This window comes from Saccostrea echinata, unplaced genomic scaffold (genome assembly GCF_033153115.1).
Source record: "Saccostrea echinata isolate AGI-Se365-2 ecotype Australia unplaced genomic scaffold, CSIRO_AGI_Sech_v1 ptg000047l, whole genome shotgun sequence".
In the NCBI taxonomy this organism is placed as follows: Eukaryota; Metazoa; Mollusca; class Bivalvia; order Ostreida; family Ostreidae; genus Saccostrea; species Saccostrea echinata.
This window is the reverse complement of record NW_026889796.1, coordinates 4952014-4974339: the sequence shown is the minus strand read 5'-3', so window position 1 is coordinate 4974339 and position 22326 is coordinate 4952014. Positions and strand designations below refer to the sequence as shown.

Below are 22326 nucleotides of genomic sequence, written 5' to 3'. Positions count from 1 at the left end.
ATTTTTAAAAGATGACACCAAATTTTCACCAATTCTTAATTATCTCCCCTTGGAAGAAGGCGTGGCCCTTCATTTGAACAAACCTGAACCCCCTTTACCAAAGGATGCTTTGTGGCAAGTTTGGTTGAAATTGGCCCAGTGGTTCTGGAGAAGAAGTCGAAAATGTGAAAAGTTTACAGACGGACGGACAGACGGACAGACAGACAGACAGACAGACAGACGGACTACAGACAAAATGTGATCAGAAAAACTCACTTGAGCTTTCAGCTCAGGTGAGCTTAAAACTATTGATGCCTGAACTCCCATTGTGTAATTATCGGACTCCTCCAGGTAACTTTTGGACATTTAAAAAGCAATGTTTTAAGTAAGATATATGCCTCATACAATTCTATACGTAAAATTATCAGACTGTTTTCGGCCCTAACGGGCCTCAAACAGTCTGATAATTTTACATATAGAACAGTATTCGGCATATATCCATTACGTATTCAATCTCGAAAGTCCAATGAAACGGTACAAATTTGGAGCAGAGCAAACACAGACCTAAAAATTTAGAGGTGGGATCAGGTGCCATGTAGGAGTGAGCATCCCCTGCCGACAGGTCACACCTGCCGTGTGCTCCTTGTCATGATCGGGAAACAAAAACCGGGAAAATCCTTAGACAGTTCAGTATATAAATAATGGCCTAACAATTAGTATGAAAAACGTCAGTCAGCATTTGACTCAATGATAGGTTGTATGTACTGCCAAGGTCATTGTATCGACCGAAAAACTTGCGAAAAGATGACTTCAAACGAGACTGTTGATATCCTTGTTTCGTCCACTTGTCTGGCAATAGCTTGCTTTGTTTAAGAAATTGTTCATAATAGAGTATGCTCTTGCGTATCGAATCAACTGAGTGACATAAACCCCATATGCAGGTGATAAGGGTATATTGCTATATAAGTAAGGGAAGTTGACGATTGAAAAGTTGGAGACATCACGTTTATCATAAAGCTTTGTTGTCAGGTTACCATTAACGTCTTTTTCTAGTAAAATATCTAAATATAAAACAGATGTGTCAGAATCTGTGGTATCTTTCATTTCAAGCTCACTGGGATATATGGAGTCGACATATGAATGAAAGTAACAGTTGCTATTTGATAATACGTCGTCGATATATCGAAATGTCGAGTTAAAGGCCACAGCAAGTGTTTTTTTCTTCTTCTTATGTAGAATAAAGTAAACAAGAGGCCCAAGGGCCTTAACGGTCACCTGAGTACAACAATTTAGAGGATCCATCAACTGATAAATGAAGCTTTGTTGCCCAATAGCAAGAAAAATAGTACGATTCTGATCAACAAAATAATTGGTCTAGTATCTTCCTATCTGTCCCCCATTTATCACTATTACCATGCAGACTTTTAACAAAATGTATATATTATTACCTCTCACATTGGCCTCACTTGGCTTTTGAAGAACATTTAAGAATATAAGTTATTTTTGTTTCATTTTTATTCATCTATTATTTCAAAGTCTACCTGATTATAAAAACTATGAAAGTACTTTTTGTATTATATAATAAATGTTCTTGCATAATTCTCTTAATCTATTAACCTTTCAAATACATTATCTACAGTGATTAATTATCAAAAGTGAATGGAAAGGGGAATAACTTCACTCAACAGAATACAAATCAATAGAGCCCTGGCCAGGGCCAGAACACTTGACTAAATGGTCCAGATGTTCAAAATTCTGGTAAAAATACCCTTGCTTATTAAAACTTTTACTCTGTTTGCTTCCAATATGCCCAGGAGCAGAGGAGATTTTCGAAGAAATAATGCATTTTCACTATTTAACACAGCCCTACCCTATGACCTTGGGTCATGAAAATTACAAATTTGGAGGGGGTACCCTCATCATCATAACTATGCAATTAGTTGAAGATTTTCAAAGAATTCACACATTTTCAGTATAAAATCAAATAGAGCACCCCCCCCCTCCCTCATTGAAACAACAGAACCCCTGGGACAACAAGTTTAAAAAATTTTGTAAAAGCATCCTTGCTCATCATAACTATGCACTTGTTTCTTTGCTTTATAACCAGGAGTAGAAAAAAATATTTTGAAAGAAATTATGAATTTTCACTATATAATCAATAGAGCCCCCCCCCATTCTTCAGAACCCCTGACCCAGGGGCCATGAAATTCACAACTTTGAAAGAGGCAGCTATGCTCATCATAAAATATGTACTTAGTTAATTTATATAATACCCATGAGCAGAGAAGATGATTTTCAAAGATATAATGCATTTTCACTATATAATCAATAGAGTCCCACCCTAACACCAGAACCCCTGACCCAGGGGCCATGAAATTCACAATTTTGAAAGAGGCAGCTATGCTCATCATAAATATGTACTTAGTTAGTTTATTTCATACCAATGAGCAGAGAAGAAGATTTTGAAAGATATAAGGCATTTTCACTATATAATCAATAGAGCCCCCCCCCCCCCCCAACACCAGAACCCCTGACCCAGGGGCCATGAAATTCACAATTTTGGAAGAGGCAGTCATGCTCATTATAACTTTGTACTTACTTAGTTTATTTCATACCCAGGAGCAGAGAAGAAGATTTTCAAAGATTAAATGTATTTTCACTATATAATCAATAGAGCCCCGCCCTAACGCCAGAACCCCTGACCCAGGGGTCATGAAATTCACAATTTTGGAAGAGACAGCTATGCACATCATAAATATGTACTTAGTTAATTTATTTAATACCCAGGGGCAGAGAAGAAGATTTTCAAAGATATAATGCATTTTCACTATATAATCCATAGAGCCCCACCCTAACACCACAACCCCTGACCCAGGGGCCATGAAATTCACAATTTTGGAAGAGGCAGCCATGCTCATTAAAACTATGTACTTAGTTAGATTATTTCATACCCAGCAGCAGAGGAGAAGATTTTCAAAGATATAAGGCATTTTCACTATATAATCAATAGAGCCCCCCCCCCCCCAACAACAGAACCCCTGACCCCGGGGCTATGAAATTCACAATTTTTGAGGAGGCAGCCATGCTCATTATAACTATGTACAGTGGCGCCGCGTTTATCCGGACGCCATTTATCCGGACGCTTCACCATCCGGACGATACTTTTTGGGAACAGATTTTTTCCACGTTATTTTGTCTCATTAATCCGGAAATTCTCGTTCCGTATCCGGACGGTCAATTTCTACTACAAAACATAATAGTTCATTGAAAAATGACTCGTTTATCCGGACGGTAATTTTTCAAGAAACGACATTTTCACACTTATCTTGCATTCGTGTTAATTGTTGTAAAAACATTGGCCATGCAGTCAGTTTGAAGGAGGTTACCTGTGACCTACAAACAATAGCGTCTATGATTAGCGTGTGTTTATCCCAATTCAATCACACGTTGAAGCTCAAAGAATCTAGCTGACAGTGTGCATTAATTAAATAATAATTCGTTCAAAATCATATTGCTAACCGTATATACATGTACATCGGTAAATTCAGGAGAATTTTGGAGAGTTGTAAATATAATGAACAATAAATAACGAGCGATTTCGTAATGCTCTTTATCATGTCGATTGCGTTAGTTTAAATTGCGATATTCCATTTTCTAAAAAATGTAAATGTATTTGAAACGCTTTTTCCCCACTATACAGCATAGAAAGGTACATAATTGAAGAAATAACTCTATTTAATGTACTACCGTTTGCAAACGTCCATTACATTTAAAACTGGCGTTACGTACAGAAGTTAATTACGTTTTTCAAGGTATTTTTTAATGATCGAAATTCAAACTTAGCGTCTTTAGAAAAAAAATAATATTGATAACCATGAAGATGGCTTGTGTTTACGAATGTTTTTAATACTTTGTTTGAGTTAGCTTGCAGTGTTCAGTTAATTTTATAGTAACCCTGTGTAATTAATATACGGGGAATATACTGGGCTAGGTTATATTTGAACATTTTCAATGATGATGCTGAACAGTTCTGTCATATCATATGAGCTTCAATAACTATAATATATGGCGAAATAAAACAACAATAGATCAAAATTTGCTCAACCCATGAAGTCACATGCCAAAGAGAAGGCGAATTAAAAAAAAAAAAAGAGGTCTCGGCATAAAATTGCCCATCCATTTTTTTTATTGTGTAAATTACATTTTAATATATTTTTTCATTAATCGATTACTGCTTTTAAAACAATTAACCAAAATATAATTTAAAAGTTTTTTTTCTTTGCTGTCACATTTGAAACAAGAATGTGCATACATACATACTTAGAGAGTGCTTTTTGAGATGTGATTCAATTATCCGGACGATTCATTTATCCGGACGATTTCGTTGGGGACAGAGGCGTCCGGATAAACGAGGCGCCACTGTACTTAGTTAGTTTCTCTAATACCCAAGAGCAGAGAAGAAGATTTTCAAAGAAATAATGCACTTTCACTATATGATCTATATAGCCCCACCCTAGCACCAGAACCCCTGACCCTGGGGCCATGAATTTCACAATTCTGGTAGAGGACTCAATGCTTATTACAATCATGCCAACAGTTTGACTGCTTGATGTCCAGGAGTAAAGAAGAAGATTTTTAAAGATTGCTTTAATTTTGGTGGTTTTAGCCCCACCCCTCAGGCCCCAGGGGGGCAGGGACCATGAAATTCACAATTTTTGTTCCCCTTTAGACATAGATGCCATATGCTAAAATTGGCTGAAATTGGTTCAGCGGTTTCAGAGAAGAAGCTGAAAATGTTCAAATGTTAACACACGACGGACGATGGACGACGGACGACGCACGACGACGGACGAAAACAGATAGCAATAGGTCACCTGAGTGACTCAGGTGACCTAATAAAATGAAAGGGAATAGAATACTCCTTTATTTGTTTAATAGTTTGTCGTAACAAGTAGGGTACAAAAGACAATTCTGTTAAAATAGGTCAAATGTGAGTTTCAGAACAAGTAAAGATAGCCTTTCATAAGACAATATACATCGGACTATAAATTCTTGATTAGCATACATACAGTTCATGTATATAAACATATTTGAAACTTGAAAAAATGAATGAGAGCTTCTGAGTCATCAAATAAATTAATCTGTCTCTTAAAAGTGATCCCTCTATACGAGCGTTTGCTTTTTTAGCCTTTCTTATCTCTGATCTTTAAGTTAATAACACATTACTAATATCTGATACAATAATCTCTATCAAAAGGTACAAAATGATTTGAAACATAATATCACAATAGGTCAAATATGAGTTTCAGAACAAGTTCAGATAACCTTGCATAAGACAATATACATCTGAATATGAATTCTTAATTAGCATGCATACATTGCTTGTATATAAACATATTTGAAACTTGAAAAAAAAAATGAAATGAGAGCTTTTGAATAATTAAATAAAATAATCTGACTCTTTGCAGTGATCCCTCTTTAACAAAACAGTTTACGAATACATAAGCTTATGCATTTATCCTTTCTCATATATGGAATCTACAAAAAATTATTCTAACACTGTTGATATAATGTTATTATTTATTTTCTCTGGACAGAAATTGTTATGAAGATGTAAACTTTTTCTCTGTCAATTATAAATTGAAGGCACATTGACTTCTTCTTCGACTTCATATCCTCTGTTTGTATATACCTGTTGTGGAGCCTCGTCCTTTCTATCATCATTTTCAAATACGCTTTTGTCGTCAATTTGACGCACATGTACGGACGAATCTACAACGAGATGAATTCCTTTGAAAATGTTCACATCAATTTACTTGATTATATATTTGAAATTAAAAATCAACGTTTGATAGGCCATTTGTAGAAAATGTACATTGATTATGAAAAAACAACAAAAGAAAAAAAAAACAAACAAAAAAGAAGAAGAAGAAGAAGAAGAAGAAACAAAACAAAACAAACAATACCCCTCTTTACTGTTCGACGTCGTATTACTCCACATACAACAAATATAGCCAAAGAAGCAATCAGAACTGAAATCGCCAGAACAGTAAGAGATATAACGCCTGCTGTTGATATGCTTGATTTTTCTTTTAGAGACTGCTGGGTAGCGAAAAAAGGTGCCTGTTGAAAATCACAAGGATATCGTTGAACGGACATGAGAAGCAAGCTATCTAATGCTGGCATATTCTGCTCGTACATTATCTTATTCATGGCCATTACATCAGTTATGATAGTTATGGAGCTTAGTGAAGAGGATATTCGAGTATTCTGAAACTTCAGCCCTTCAACTTCGTCAGAGGTCATCAGATAATTTTGGATGTATCTCTCGTCAACTTTGCATCTTCTTGCATTTGGATCAATAGCTATATCTTTTCTGTAATTCACCTTGAGGAATGGCTTTTCTATTTCCTCAAAAATTCTATCAAAATTAGATCCATTTTGTTGCATTGTTACAACTCTTAGGAATGGATACCTCTGGAGTTGGTTCTCGCTGCGTTTTAGCTCCCATTCTTCGGCAGAGGTATCCTGTGACTTTTCTTCCAAAAGAGCACTAGGGCAACCTCTGATTAGGATGCTTTCAACATTTTGTACAAAAGCTACAACATCCCCTACAAATACTTTAATGGCAGATAAGTACATTTTGGGGAACTTAATGCTAATAGCCTTTGTACTTCCTCTGTTGGGATCTCGAATAATGTCCTGCAGTTGTTGAAAACTTGAACTGTTTCTACTGATATATTCTACTCTAAAGTTATTTGCTTGGAATTCTTTTTTGGTCCTGATTACAATGTTGGTAATCATAACATCTACAGCAAAAGATACAAAGTAACTGTTATTCAGATTAATTCTCACGCCAAGTCTGTTATTGTCGGGGAAAATGATACCATTGCAGTCTGAAAATGTAAAAAAAAAACAACGTGTACATGAAGCTTAGATGGAAATAGAATAGGATATTTCATTTAAACATTTTAAGTTTGACATTTGATCATTACTCATATCATCTGAGACCTGATTTAATCTTGTGTGGTGCAGGTTCTTTTTCTTCTATAGTGACCATTCGGTTTTTATTGGACAGCAGATGCGACACTGGTTTACCCCAAAACTTCTTTCTATCAATAGCAGAAACCACCTCTACAAATACAATGTCCTGACGTCTGACGACACTTCCGGCTGGGTGATTCTTACTATGGAATGAAAACTGGGCGGGGTATATGTCAATTTCTGAAGAAAGAAACCATCTATTTAATCATGGAGGTAATTTAGTATTTTATTGTATAAATGAAAAAAAAAATCATAGAAATTTAAGTGATATAAAAGCAAACTTCACTCTAACAGTTATTACCATTGTTTTCTCAATAATATCAACAATTGTTTTGGTAAACGTTTGATAGGATATTTTTGAATGGCTTGACTCAGATCGACGTAATTAAACATGATCAAAGTATTTTTAGTATTCTTTTTCGTCTGTAATCAAGTTAAAAATTCAATTGAACTTTACTCAACTCCAAGTACGAGAGGTTATCAAAATGTTCGTGGACTAGAGCCATAAAATAAAAAACGTGTTAAGGTACATCAATGAATTTTTAAAACATTTTGTTTTCATCTTTTCCATTTATTTAATAAACTATAAATTAGAAGTTTTATTTTTTAATCAGGCGCATCCTCGAAGATGAAATTTTTTCTACATGAGTGTAACTGAGAAAAACCGCTTTTGATGTGAGAATTTTTCATCCAAAAATCCTGTTATTTCACTCACGTGGTATGACACAATGATATGACACAATTGTTCCGTAAAATTTGCAATTTCTACCCAATTCTATAGGTTTTATAATTTTTTTATCGTAAATTTTATATGAAATATCAAAACAAGTAAGGGGCTGTAATGACGACAGAAAGGAGGAGGGGTTTCATTTTCCAACACTCTATAAAGTTTCACTCTTGCAAAAATGTTTTAATGGGCTACAGAGAAATAAAATGCATTCAGAGTACTTTTTAAATGCCGAAAAAATAAGAAAGATTTAAGATGCACAGTTAATGTCGATTTGTAGTCAGGGTGTTTTAAGTTTGTCACGTCGAAAAGTGACTTTGATCATGTGTGATATTAATTAAACTCCGAAAAGCAAATTATGTTGTTATGATCAAGTTAGGATCTTTCACTATGTATAGATCCAGTTACAATATTATGCATTGGAATCAGTTGTTCATGACATTGTAAAGTCATATAAACAAGACGGGTTAATGTCTTTACTTAACTCCAGGGAATCTCATCAAAATAAGTGTATGAAGTAGAGGGAGTAGGCGTTGAGAAACAATGAGTTATCGGGCGTTATGAAACTAAACGGCGACAACGCCGGGTGATCATATAACGTCTTTTTATCTTATGATAATTTGAAAAATTATTGACGTATAAAGCTAAAACTTTCAACACTTTTGTTTTTTTGATGTTCCTTAAAAATTTTTTAAGCACAGACTACATAGTATTAATTTTATACACGTTTATATAAATCTTTGTAAATATCTACGTAAATAGATTGACCAGGTGAAGTATATATATAAATATAAATCAGACGATAATACTCATTTTTCAAAGGCACCTGGCGTTTTCTACATTTTTATTCTTATCACAAAAATATAATCCAAACCTGTGATCTTTAAAGAGAAAATTATATTTGGTAAAAAAATGAGAGAGAGAGAGAGAGAGAGAGAGAGAGAGAGAGAGAGAAGATAATGCTAAGTGCCTGTGTCACTCTTATATAAGTTTGACGCTTATGACAAAAAGCCAAGCCCGCTTAATATTAATTGAATTATGAGCGAGTTTCAACGCAAATCTTAAATCAAAGAAAAGATGTTTGTTTTTTAACATTCTATCGAGAATTTTCACTCATATTGAGGCACCACCACTTGCTAGTGGAGGGTCACAAATTTAGACCTGTATTCGTCATACTCGGCGTTAGAGCCTTTGAGCAGCGAGGTATCTTTTTCATGCCAGCATGTATTGCGCATAGAACCTCGGTTTATACGGTCTCATCATTGCTAAGAATATTTTTTTGAAAAAAGTTTTGATGACCTGGCAGTTTCTTGATTCTTTGTCTCAAATCTCGTTTATGAAACCAAAATGACTAAGTCAAAAATATAAAAAAAAAGAAGAAAAGAAAAAACACGTAAAATGAAGAAAAATTATCAAAACATGATATCTTTATATATAATGAATATAGTGAGCGTACACATTTTCAGACAAATACATGCAGTAGTCTCCAAGGACAGGTACGGACAAAATCATGCCTACAGACAGATGGTCAGACAAACAGACAGCTTGTCGAACAGACAGGTTGGCATGCTGATTCCAATAATACCACACCAAACTTTGTTTTTGGGAGAATAATAATAAGTCAATCTCCATATTAGTGCTCAAAATGTATCTGGGGTCGATAGGGGATCAATGGAAATATTCGTCAGAATGTTTTGTTTGCGTCAATTTAAGAATAATAACTTTTTAAATGTCGTATTCACATCAATTAAATTATATTGTAAAAAGTTGTTAATGCTTTCAATTACCGACTGGCATATTTTCTGGTGTGTTCATTTGAATTGTTTTTTCATATCCCCTTATGTTTAATCTATCTTGCTTGTATTTGAAGATTTTACGATTATCGCTGGTTCGAATCTGAAAACCAATGATAGCTTCCAATCCTTCTGTTCCCTACAGAAAAACATAAAACATCATTTATATACAACTCATAAAACATCATTTATATACAACTCATCAAACATCATTTATATACCACTCATTAAACATCATTTATATACCACTCATTTAACATCATTTATATACCACTCATAAAACATCATTTATATACCACTCATTTAACATCATTTATATACCACTCATAAAACATCATTTATATACCACTCATCAAACATCATTTATATACCACTCATTAAACATCATTTATATACCACTCATAAAACATCATTTATATACCACTCATAAAACATCATTTATATACCACTCATAAAACATCATTTATATACCACTCATTAAACATCATTTATATACCACTCATTTAACATCATTTATATACCACTCATCAAACATCATTTATATACCACTCATCAAACATCATTTATATACCACTCATTTAACATCATTTATATACCACTCATAAAACATCATTTATATACCACTCATCAAACATCATTTATATACCACTCATCAAACATCATTTATATTCCACTTATAAAACATCATTTATATACCACTACATCAATTATATACCACTCATAAACATTATTTATATAACAGTCATAGAACATCATTTATATACCACTCATAAAACATCATTTATATATCACTCATAGAACATTATTTATATACCACTCATAAAACATCATTTATATATCACTCATAGAACATCATTTATATACCACTCATAAAACATCATTTATATATCACTCATAGAACATCATTTATATACCACTCATAAAACATCATTTATATACCACTCATAAAACATCATTTATATACCACTCATCAAACATCATTTATATATCACTCATAGAACATCATATATATACCACTCATTAAACATCAAATATATATACCACTCATTAAACATCATTCATATAACACTATATCAATTATTTACCACTCATAAACATTATTTATTTAACAGTCATAAAACATCATTTATATATCACTCATAGAACATCATTTATATACCACTCATAAAACATCAAATATATATACCACTCATTAAACATCATTTATATACGACTCATCAAATATTTTAATTAGACTACATACAGTGGAATTGACATAGAATTTACATACCATGAAAGTAACACTCTGCATCGCTCCAATCCTGTTGTCAGAAAACGCACTATGATACCATCTTCCGTTCAGATGAGGTTTGCAATTACTTTTCACGTCAAACTGCGCTGTTCTTTCTGCTCCTTCTATATTAACTTGATATTGTAATGATGATGATCTATCGCACCGTAATTTCAAGCTTACCAAATATGGTCGCTCTGAAATTGAAACAAAATCCATTAAGTTTTTTCTCTTTTCTTAACAACATTATTTTATACATCTAAATATGCATTGAAAATATTTTCGAATAGCCAAGAAACTATTTTATTTGAAAATGAGAGTTTTAAACATATGGAATTTATACACTATCTGACTTTCTGAATCGTAATACACATGTAAGAGGAAATTAGGTTCATCTCCTTTGACCTATTATCAAACCGTCTACTTTCCGGTTTCAGAGAAATTCCTTTGCAAATTCAATTCCCTTAAGCTTATATTTGTACAAAGCCATTATAAAATAAAATGATACAACAGATATATATACAGAGGGGACATTTTTGTTTCTTGATTTACTGCAGTTTTCTTAGAAACTAAACGTTCTATAAATCATGAAGACAGCCCTACAAATTAACTGCAGCTAAAGAATAAGGGTTTTTAAGAAAAGCAATAAGTTCAACAGCTTCTTACCTTTGTCTGCTTTTAAGAATATAGAAAAGTCTGTGATATCCCCGTTTGCCACAAATCTGTATAAAATGAAATGAAACTGGAAATTAAGATAATTAAAAATAGTTCTTAACATCTATTTAAAATGAAATATAAATGAATAATACCTTTATGCTCTTTCAGTGCTTCAAAACCTTCATTTCCAAGTGAATAGAGCGACTATCCATGCATACATATATTTGTCCCCTTCAAATTATAGATAAACTTACTTTCTTCGATCTTTTCCTTCAAACGCAGTTTCGAGTTTACTCTCTGGAGCTTCACTGACATCTTCAATGAACTGTCTTCCGATGAACATATCTTCGCCCTATTATAGATTTGCTTTGTACTTTATCTTTTCTTTTACCGTAATATTAAAATCATGCATATTCCAAAAGAATTATTATATATTAGTAAAATTTCAAACCTATATTTATATAATAGTGTTGTACTTTGCATGCACTATGCCTAAATAGTAGTCAGGGTTTGACACATGGTGCACGAGCCGGATATAGTTGGGTCTCTGGATATCACTGGCACATCTGAGTTTATAAAAAGGGAAAATGTTAAATCGTTTTTTTCCACAAGTTTCCAGGTGTGCACTTAACTGGATTTGTCTATATTCAGGTGTACTGATGTGTTGCTTATGTACACGTACACGGGCACGGAGACTGTTGCCAGTTTCACCAATATAATATTCTTTGCATCCAGGACATATGATGGCGTATATGACATCTTTCGTATCACATGACATGTTGGCATTAACTTTAAATTCACGCCCGTTAAAACTATAACTCGTCCCTTCTGTAATGTAGTCACATGTGCCGCAGCGAGGGTCCGTACACTTTGACACTGTATAATTATGGTCAGCGAATTGGGAGAAACAAAGTTTTCTCTTAAGGTTTTTGGGCTGACGTTTACTGCTGATAAAACGACAGTTTTTGTATGTAGTTTTCGTTTGTTCATCCTCTCTAAGTAAGCTATTTAATTCATAAACAATTGAATTGATGTTTTTATTTCTCGGATTGTACGTGTGAACAAAGGGTAAAGTTTCTCCGTCCTTCGCACGTCGTGTGTTTGAAAGTAATTGTGTTCTATCACACTCCTTGGCTTTCATAATACTATTATCTACCAGTTGCTCTGGGTATTTTTGGCTCAATAAATACAATTTTAATTCCTCCAAACGGATATCCCTCGTATTAATATTGCTCACAATGGTACAGATCCTTCTTGCGAGATTATATGGTATAGCCGTTTTAGTATGGTGGGGATGGCACGATCCGAAATGCAGATATTGGTGTGTATCTGTCGGCTTATAGTATATATCCGTATTTAACCTGGTATTATCTTTTGATATAAGAACATCGAGAAATGGCATTTGCGTATCATCTGTTTCCATCGTGAATTTGATATCCGAGTTCATTTGGTTTAGTAGATCGTAAAACTCCGATAATTTGTCGACATCATCATCCCATAAGATAAAACAGTCGTCTAAAAATCTTTTCCATTTAGACTGTATATTATTTACAGATTCTATTCCCCACAACGAACATAATTGTTCATGTAACTTATGTTCTAAATAACCTAAGGTTAATGTTGCATAGGTAGGTGCGACTTTCGTCCCCATTGCAGTTCCCTTAGTTTGAAGGTAATGATGGTCAGAAAAAGCAAATGGATTGTTTTCCAGAACTAATTTAAGTGCTTCTAAAATAAAATTCTGTTGGAATCTGTCATTTAGTATATCGGGATAACTTTCCATCCAAAATTTTACAGCTTCCAATCCTAATTCTGTAGGAATATTAGTATATAAACTAACAACATCAAAAGTGACAAGTTTTGTGTTACAGGTGATCTGAGTAGGTAAATGATTTATGAAATCCAGATCGTCTCTTACAAAGCTGGGTACTTTTTGACAATATGGTTTTAAAAGTATATCCAATAAGTGACTCAGTCTTTGTGTTGATGAGTTTGGTCCTCCTACAATGGGTCTGAAGCATAAATCACCTGGATCAAGACACGTAATACATGCACTATTTTGATTTGCTATGGCGTCCTTAATAATTTTAGATTTGTGAACTTTAGGTAAACCATAGAATTGGCTCTCTCGGAATTCAAAGTTTGTCAGGTAGTCCTGTTCTTTATCTGTTAAACCTTCCGATAGTGGTCCATATACCAGCTTTTTTATTTTAGTAATTGTTTTCTTCTCATGACAATTGTGCAGTCTTTCATAAAAGTTGTTGTCTTGTAACATTTGTAAGATTTTATTTTTGTAAAAATCCTTATTCATTAACACAACTCCACCTCCTTTATCAGCCTCTTTAATAATGATAGTAGGGTCATCGCATAGGCTTTTAAGAGCTTTTTCCTCTTCCTTAGAAAGGTTGGGTTTGATATTTCTGGGTTTGTTTGGAAAATGAATATTTTCTAATGTGTCGCAAACGGCATCCAAAGTTCGATTTCTTCCTCGTTTTGGATTAAACTTAGATTTGTTTCTTACCAGGTCTATTTGTTCTGCTTCTTGAGACTCGGAATCAGATTCATTGGTATCACTTTCATGAAAATATTCATATAGCCTGAGTCGTCGAGTATAGGCTTTAATATCCGTTTTAAGCTCTTGATTATTTACATGAGGTGTAGGGGTGTATTTAAGACCCTTAGACAGTAATTTGATTTCGGAATCCGTCAGATGTCTGTCGGAAAGATTAAATACTTTTGGTTCTATTTTAATTACATTCCTGGGTGCATCCCTGGAATTGTTGTTAACAATTGTGGTAATCGGTTCTTGTATCTTTGGCCTTGGTTCATTTTGCCTCCTCCTAAAAAATAATTGCGTACCCCTCTTCCAATATACGTAGTTCTTTCGTTTCTGTAAAAGTTTGGTGGACGCCTACTTCTAACGTATCCTCGGTAATTTTCATTTTGTCTGTTATTGCCCTGATTCCGTCTTTTTATGCCTTTGTGGTACTTAGGAATCTGTTGATTTTGTGGAAAAGCACTACGAGAAGATTTACTTCTGGATTCAGAATTCTCGTATTGATTCTTATTTGCGGTTTTTCGTTTTCCCGAAAATGATTTTATTCCTTTAGAAAACGATGGTTCAGGCGCATTTTCCGTAGGGAAATCCCCTGTAACTGTAGGATTATTTGCAGAACTGGTTCTTACGGCGGACGCGTAACTTTTCCTTGAAGTTTGTCTTTTATGTGACTACATTACAGAAGGGACGAGTTATAGTTTTGACGGGCGTGAATTTAAAGTTAATGCCAACATGTCATGTGATACGAAAGATGTCATATACGCCATCATATGTCCTGGATGCAAAGAATATTATATTGGTGAAACTGGCAACAGTCTCCGTGCCCGTGTACGTGTACATAAGCAACACATCAGTACACCTGAATATAGACAAATCCAGTTAAGTGCACACCTGGAAACTTGTGGAAAAAAACGATTTAACATTTTCCCTTTTTATAAACTCAGATGTGCCAGTGATATCCAGAGACGGGAAAAAGAAAAACATTTTATTTGTATTCTAAAGCCAAAACTTAATAGTCTCTTATAAACTACCTATGATTTTCCCGAACTTTTTCATCATCATTGCAGTATTTTATCTATGACGTCACAATATAGACATTAAACGTTCCGCTTAGTTTAACGTCATAATCATTGTTACTATGTTACCGTTGTATACATTTTTGTAATGTAAAGCTTCTGAAGATTTTTAATGAAAGCGCTAAAGCTTTACGGAGGATTCTTGTGTTTTCTTTTTATATTTGTTTAATATTGTAATCCGATTACTGAGACTTTATTTCAATTTTGGATATATATATATATATATATATATATATATATATATATATATATATATATATATATATATATATATATATATATATATATATATATATATATATATATATATATATATACACTAGACAAAATTGCTAACGCACCACTTGTTATTCTTATTTGTGAATTGATCATTTTCCTGATTCGTGCTAGTATATAAAATATGCCATCTTTTCCAAAACTGTTGGATTGACAAATGTCTTGGTGTCATGTCAAGACCCTTAAAGGACCTTCTTGTCCGAAAACCAATTTCCCGACGTGCACTGCGCACCGTTTTTGCCAAGATATGAAGTTGGTGATTACCGATGGTGGTCCTTGACGTTGCGACAGGAGCAGTCTCCCGCTTAAAAATCAAATGTTATACTATCGCTTAGTAGTCATCCAGTGCATTGGTGTCCCTACCAAATCCACCCAACTTCCGGTTGCCCCAATTTTGTGGAACAATCTTGAAGTTATTGTATGGTGCTTACTTAATGCCATCGATATTTATTGTAAACATTTTTATGATCGTTAATTTATTTTCAACAATTTTTCACCAGAGAAATGCATAATCTTTGAATTGTTCTAATTTTTCACAAATTTCTTCAAAGGAACCCCCTGCAGACACCATACTGGCTGCCTTATCACGCCCTTCTAGAGTCAAACGCCGCATACGGTGTAACTTTTTTTTCTGAGTTTCTATTTAGTGCAAAGATAAAGAACACAACCATGAAGAAAAAATTAGAAATTTATTCCACCAGAAAAGTATGGATATGATTTTAATTTTTTCTATGAAGTGGTTACGCTTCAGTAAACATTGTTGTTATTTATCAGTTAAAACATTGAAATGTCTCAATTTTTATTAAAGTAACATAATTATATATCAAAAACATCATAAACAAGTTTTGAAAAGAAAAATGTTAATTTATTTAGGTGGTGCGTTAGCAATTTTGTCTAGTGTATGTATGTATATATATATATATATATATATATATATATATATATATATATATATATATATATATATATATATATATATATATATATATATATATATATATATATATATATATATATATATATATATATATATATATATATATATATATATATCAAATTGGTGAAAGGATTAACATAATCTCTTGGATGTATATGGATACGAGACTAAAGATAATCGGTCAAAAAGAACTAACCTAGATATTTTGTGAGTGAGAGAGACTAACCCTAACCATTCGATAAGTTTGGAAGATTTTACCCTAAAAATCTTTGGTTGGTGCGATCGAAACTAACACTTTTCAGTCGAACTATGTGCCAGGACTAATCCTATGTATATTGGGTGGGCGAACAGTTATCTAATAATTAGTCAAACAGCGTACAAGGACTAATCCTTATCAGTCAATTGATGGACAAGGACTAATCCTAATATCCGAGATGTATGCAAGCATTTTAAGCAAAATCAGTCAATTTTTATACAACAACTAATCCTAAATTATTGACTTTTGAATGCTGGACAAAAGCATCAATAATTGACATCGGGATATTGTGAGGTCTTAAACAAACATTGTTTATTTTATAACACCAGCGGACTTTGGTGCGACAGACCATCACAGTTTATGAAGCAGTGCATTTTGTAGGAAAGGAGCGATTGGATTCTAGGGTGACCATCGGATTCCAGCGTCTGTAGCAATACCAAACTATCGCGCGGTACAGCGCGACCATCGTACTTTGGAGTGTTTTTATATGTAGAAAATTCTGAAATGAAATATTTCGCAATTTTTTTTTAAGTATGGTAGTTTCTTGTTCTGGTTTTATCTACAACATTGCACTGTTTACGTCGGTATGGGATGACAATTTCTCTTGCATTTTACGTAATCTGCATTCATTATTTTATTATATTGAAAGATGTGTTCAGGTTGTCGTAAAATACTTTGGTATTTTTATTTTATAATTAGAGTTAAATGGATGGAAAATTCAAAAATGCCTCTGTTTTTATAGTGAAATTGGCCTGTGTTTTTATAGTGAATTTGAGCACGGAATGTTTCGTCTATCTAATCCATACATAGTGCTCAGAATGATAAGCAAGGGAAGCTTACTCCTCCCAGGCACCTGATCCCACCTCTGAATTTTCCAGAGGTCCGCGATTTATGTCCTCTAACATATTTGTATTGTTTATAGATTTTTTGAGGTCGATCACGGTTCGTTATTTTCATCTTTTACATATTAAGGTTTTGTAAAAACTAACCTCCAAGGAGGCGAGCTTGAAACTCTGACCATACGCCAATGGAGTTCCCAATGTTGTAGAATCCCCTTCAATCGATTTGATTTGAAAAAGTCCGTTATAATCCGTAATGCTATCAACTGAAAAAAGTGAAAAAGAATTGGTCAATTTGTTTTCAATAATATGTGATAAAAAATAGAATAAAAAATGAATTCTCATATTTGACTGATACCATAAAGTTTACCGATCAAAATATATATAAAAAAACCCATTCAACATAACTAAATCCTTACAGATAGTTCGAATCGTTATTATGCAAATTATATGATTTTTGTATCCATACCTGGTACCAAGGGTTTGGTAACGACTCCGTTGAGGTAGCCAGTAGAATTGGACAACGCTAAAAATTTCCTTGTCTTAATATTCTCAACAGTGAAAAAATCACCAAACCTTGTAATTCATTATAATAAAACATATAATTATAAAATATTATGTGATACATAAATTTTTCTTTACATTGAAGAAAAAGTTTCATAAGTCATACAGGCACACTGTGTTTTAAAAGAACATCATTTTATCTTAAAAGGTATATGGCTGAGGAAGACCTTAATTAGATTTAATGTTTAAAGTTCTTTTTTAATCTATGCCATGGGAGTTTCATATACATACTGTGTCAAAAAATTAATATGTTTATTTTAATTTTTCTGAATTTCTTTATGCGTAAAAGGTAACCAGCATTTCCTTACTTAATAATATCGATAGCATTGGTGACGTCAGTAGCTTGTCTTTTACGTCGTGCCCCCTGTGATATGTAGGAATCGTCTGGTGGGTTACAAAGGGAGGGTGACACCGTCTGCGTACAATAGGTATACAGGGCTTTACGCAGACATCGGCGTCGTTCAAACAAACCTAAAAACAGCACATATACTTAGACAATTTAGATTAGACAATCTAGATTCTTTCAATTTTCAAGTCGTCTTCAGAGTTATGAGTTTTCTAGAAGAATTAAAAAGCGACACTTATGGTAAATATTTTTAAATAACAATTCTGAATCATTCATATCATATGAAGCTTACCGAAAGAGTAAAATCCTCTATATAGATTTCGATTTAAGGGAGCCAACTGTGGTTTTTTTTTTGTGTGAAAACTACTTTATTTTATGCCATATGTACCTTACATTTAGTTAAGTATACATGCGAAGTTTAGTGAAAATCTACCGTCTGGTTATATTTTAGAGACCATCTCAAAATACAGGTACATGATCATTTACTATAGGATTATATAGAAAAATATTATTTTTTCCGCATTACAGAGTTTTACAGAACATGACAGATATCGCAGATTTATATAAAAAATAATAATAATAATGATTGTGAGATTCTCAATTTCCTATGTTTAAATTTTCAATGGCATCTATTTTGTACTTTTATTTTATGACATAATTAATGGCCCCTTTAAAGAACTTCGGTTTTTCATAACGTCAAAAACACACTATTAAGACGTGTACCTACCCATCATTTGAAAAATCGTTTAAAAAATCAGTTATTTAAAAAGTTATTAGATTTTTTAACCTGAGATTTCCTAATTTTATTGATTTTTATAAATTATGTAAAAATTGTTGCTTAAAAAAGTATATACGCTTTGTTTTACTATGCTGCGCAAAGTTTTGTGCAATGAAAACCCCATTCGACCCCCTTAAAATACTTATTAAAACGTCTAAAAAGGAAAACTTTTGCCAAAATCAATAGCATCCAAACGTACTACTTTTCAGATTAAAACGCAACAGAAGGCACCAAAATCTATTACTTTTTACATTTAAAAATATTCTAAACGATAAATTAAAGGCTTTTGAAATTATGGACAACTGCTTCTTTAATAACCATATACCTAGAGAATTTTCATATTATATTTCAAATTTTATTCATTCTGATTCTATATAATAAGTACTCTGAAGTTGACATTAATTAGCTTCTTGAATTCCTCATTTACAATAGGATGAACGTGTATTTGGAGATCAGTTTTTATTACCTACATATTGGATTTCCTTTGGTCATTACATAGTTATTTTAGAAGACTGTTTTTGTATTTTTATAAATAAAAATTACTAGTTTACTAGTTTAAAAAACTTCTACATAAGGGAAGAGGTATCCAGCTTTGTCATTGAATTAGACACTAGAAAATATCAATGCCGTTTTATGAATGAAAAATATTTATTTCCATTCATATGTGTATACGACATATGCTACTGAACTCTGAATAAAAGATACCACAAAGTCTGACACACCTGTTTATATTTGAATGTTTTACTAAAAAACAAACATTGATTGTAAACAAAAACCTGTACAGTTTAATGAATGTGAAAATTCATTTTTTTATCTTCAGCATGTGCTCTAAATTTTATTTTTCAATTGAACATAATAACTGTACATAATCTTTAAATATCATACCATGACAGGAACAGTAAGGACTTATATTTGGGAGAGGCATAGCAATTACTTAGGATTTATAGGAGATATGCACTCAAAATACTTAAAGCTACATCGAGGTCATGTATTATAATTATGTGAAGCATTGTTGAGAAAGGAAGCCAAATAAAGCTGCATTGAGGAAGGAAACACTAGTTGAAGTTGTACTGAGGACTTGAAGCTTTAAATGTGGAAGATAGATGCGAAAAGTACTCTCAAGATTATTAAAGACAGACTAAAGTAAAGTATCAGTAACTTTAAAAAGAAATTAAGGGTACCAAAGCAACAAAAAAGTCCATATGTATTATCAAGAGCTTTATTGAGCACTGTGCAGTAACGTTAAAGAGAAGACAGGCATGTTAGATAGGGGACAAGTACGTTAAATAAAGAACAGGTACGTCTAAACGATGATAGATACTTTAAATCGAGGACAGGTAAGTGATAGGTAGCTGAAGTTATATTTAGGATTAAACCTTAAATACTTGAGTATCAAAGACAGACACTACTACTAAACTTGTATTGAGAGTATAGTACGTGTAAATGAGGATGTATTGTGAGTTAGCACAGAAGTACTAGGATGAGTTAGCACGGAACGGGTTGCGTTTTTGAGGTACTTGAAGTACATTAAGTAAGAGAAATGTGTATAAGTTTATCCTTTTAGTTAGCTCAGCCGATTAAACTGGTTTTTAATATGATTATCATATTTTTTTTATTTATTTACATAAATAAACATTTGATTGTAAAAAAAATTGTTTTCCCTTTCCAAATTAAAATGATATTTTATGTTCAGCATTCCCAGTCTTGAAAATTGAAACAATGAAGGATATTTTAATAAGAATTAAATGCGTATACTAACCATATGTGATGTCATTAAAGTATCCAGGTTTCAACAACGTATCAATAGACGTCATCTTATACTGAATTGGCACTGGTTTCTCATCGGCGGATGTTGCCCACTCTCTGAGACTCTCCGTACTTCCTTCTGAGAAATCTCCAGCTGGAGGGTTTCCACCAATATAGTACTCATATTGTTCCTTGTTGGTGTTACTCACTTGTTGTTTTGCATCTTTTTGTGAACCAACACCCACACTGAAGCCCCCACCAAAACCGCTGTATGATGCCTCAGCAGCAACCTGCGGTTCAAAAGTGTGAATTTCTTTTACTACCATGGTAATTATTTTATTTTGAAATAGTATACATGCAAGGATAACGTTTTATAAATGTCGGCAGGGCATGCTCACTCAGTCATGGCACTTATCCCACCACTATCATTTTTTGAGTTCCGTGTTTGCTCTGTTCCTGATGTATATTACTTGAATTGACTTATGAGCTTGAATAATTTTCATTATCTCCATATTTCATGCCGCTTTCTGAAGTTTTTTTTTTTTTTTTATTTTTTCCATTCAGATAATAAATCCATCTAGAATAAAGGGGTCTGGTATTTACATTGGATTAAATTTAGAATTATTATATTTGGTTACAACATCCTTTGACCATGAGTCTTTAACAGATATAGCCCTAATTGAATTTAATATTAAATCAATCACATTTCTGTTTTAGCAGTGTCCTCTAAACGGGAGTAAAAATGTTTTATCCTTTATCCGAAGCCTTTGATTTTTTAAAAAATGTAAATGCGACGCTTTGATTTCTTTTGAAGTTAAGACCAATTTGAAAGAATAACATATGTTTTAATATACTATAACAACTCCGAGCATAGGAATCATACATGCTGGTTTGTTACATGTGTACATTTCTCATATTCATCTTAAATTAAAGCTTTGAATACTTGTGAAGACATACGTATTCTAACTTCAGTTAAAACTAGATATTAAATTTAAAAACAATTTCGAAACAGTTCGAGTTTTGAACTACATTTCATTGACCTTGGCAGATATTCCTTCCGATTCCAGTTTTGACAAATCAGAACTGGAGAAGGTAAGTTGTTGTACTGCCTTAGCTCCCATGACCACCTGGGTTGTGTAATGGGTTCCAAACTCCCGGATGAAGTTGAGGTACATTTCTTGCAGTGAATCATCCTCACAGTTCTCCATAGGGAGGAGCGTTACAGCTTTCTCAAAGTAATCAGAGACCTGAAATAGGAAGAAATTATTACTGAGACAGACCCCTGACATTTCTAGGATGTTGCTTTAAAAGATTTACCTCGGAGATTTACTGAAACACGATTTAAATCTTACAATGTGGCACATTATTTGGTCACAATGTGTAAAACTTGCATTTTGTTAGTTTTTTTTAGATTGAATAAGACGATAACTATCTTTTTATTATGTGTCAAATCTAGAAAAAAATAGGTGGAAAAAATTTAA

At 33.1% G+C, this 22326-nt stretch overlaps 1 protein-coding gene across 1 annotated transcript; it reads right to left on the bottom strand.

The window, feature by feature from the left end:
- Nucleotides 1-4897: 4897 nt before the first annotated feature.
- On the bottom strand, nucleotides 4898-21171 carry LOC133202918 (uncharacterized). Its single transcript, XM_061338781.1, has 11 exons — nucleotides 20859-21171; nucleotides 18284-18446; nucleotides 17881-17987; nucleotides 17562-17677; nucleotides 11725-11822; nucleotides 11480-11535; nucleotides 10814-11010; nucleotides 9546-9682; nucleotides 6991-7220; nucleotides 5946-6875; nucleotides 4898-5751 (listed from the first exon to the last, which is right to left on the bottom strand). The coding sequence occupies exons 1-11, from the start codon at nucleotides 21169-21171 to the stop codon at nucleotides 5609-5611; spliced, it is 2490 nt and encodes an 829-aa protein (XP_061194765.1). The 3' UTR covers nucleotides 4898-5608.
- Between the last annotated feature and the right edge of the window lie 1155 nt (nucleotides 21172-22326).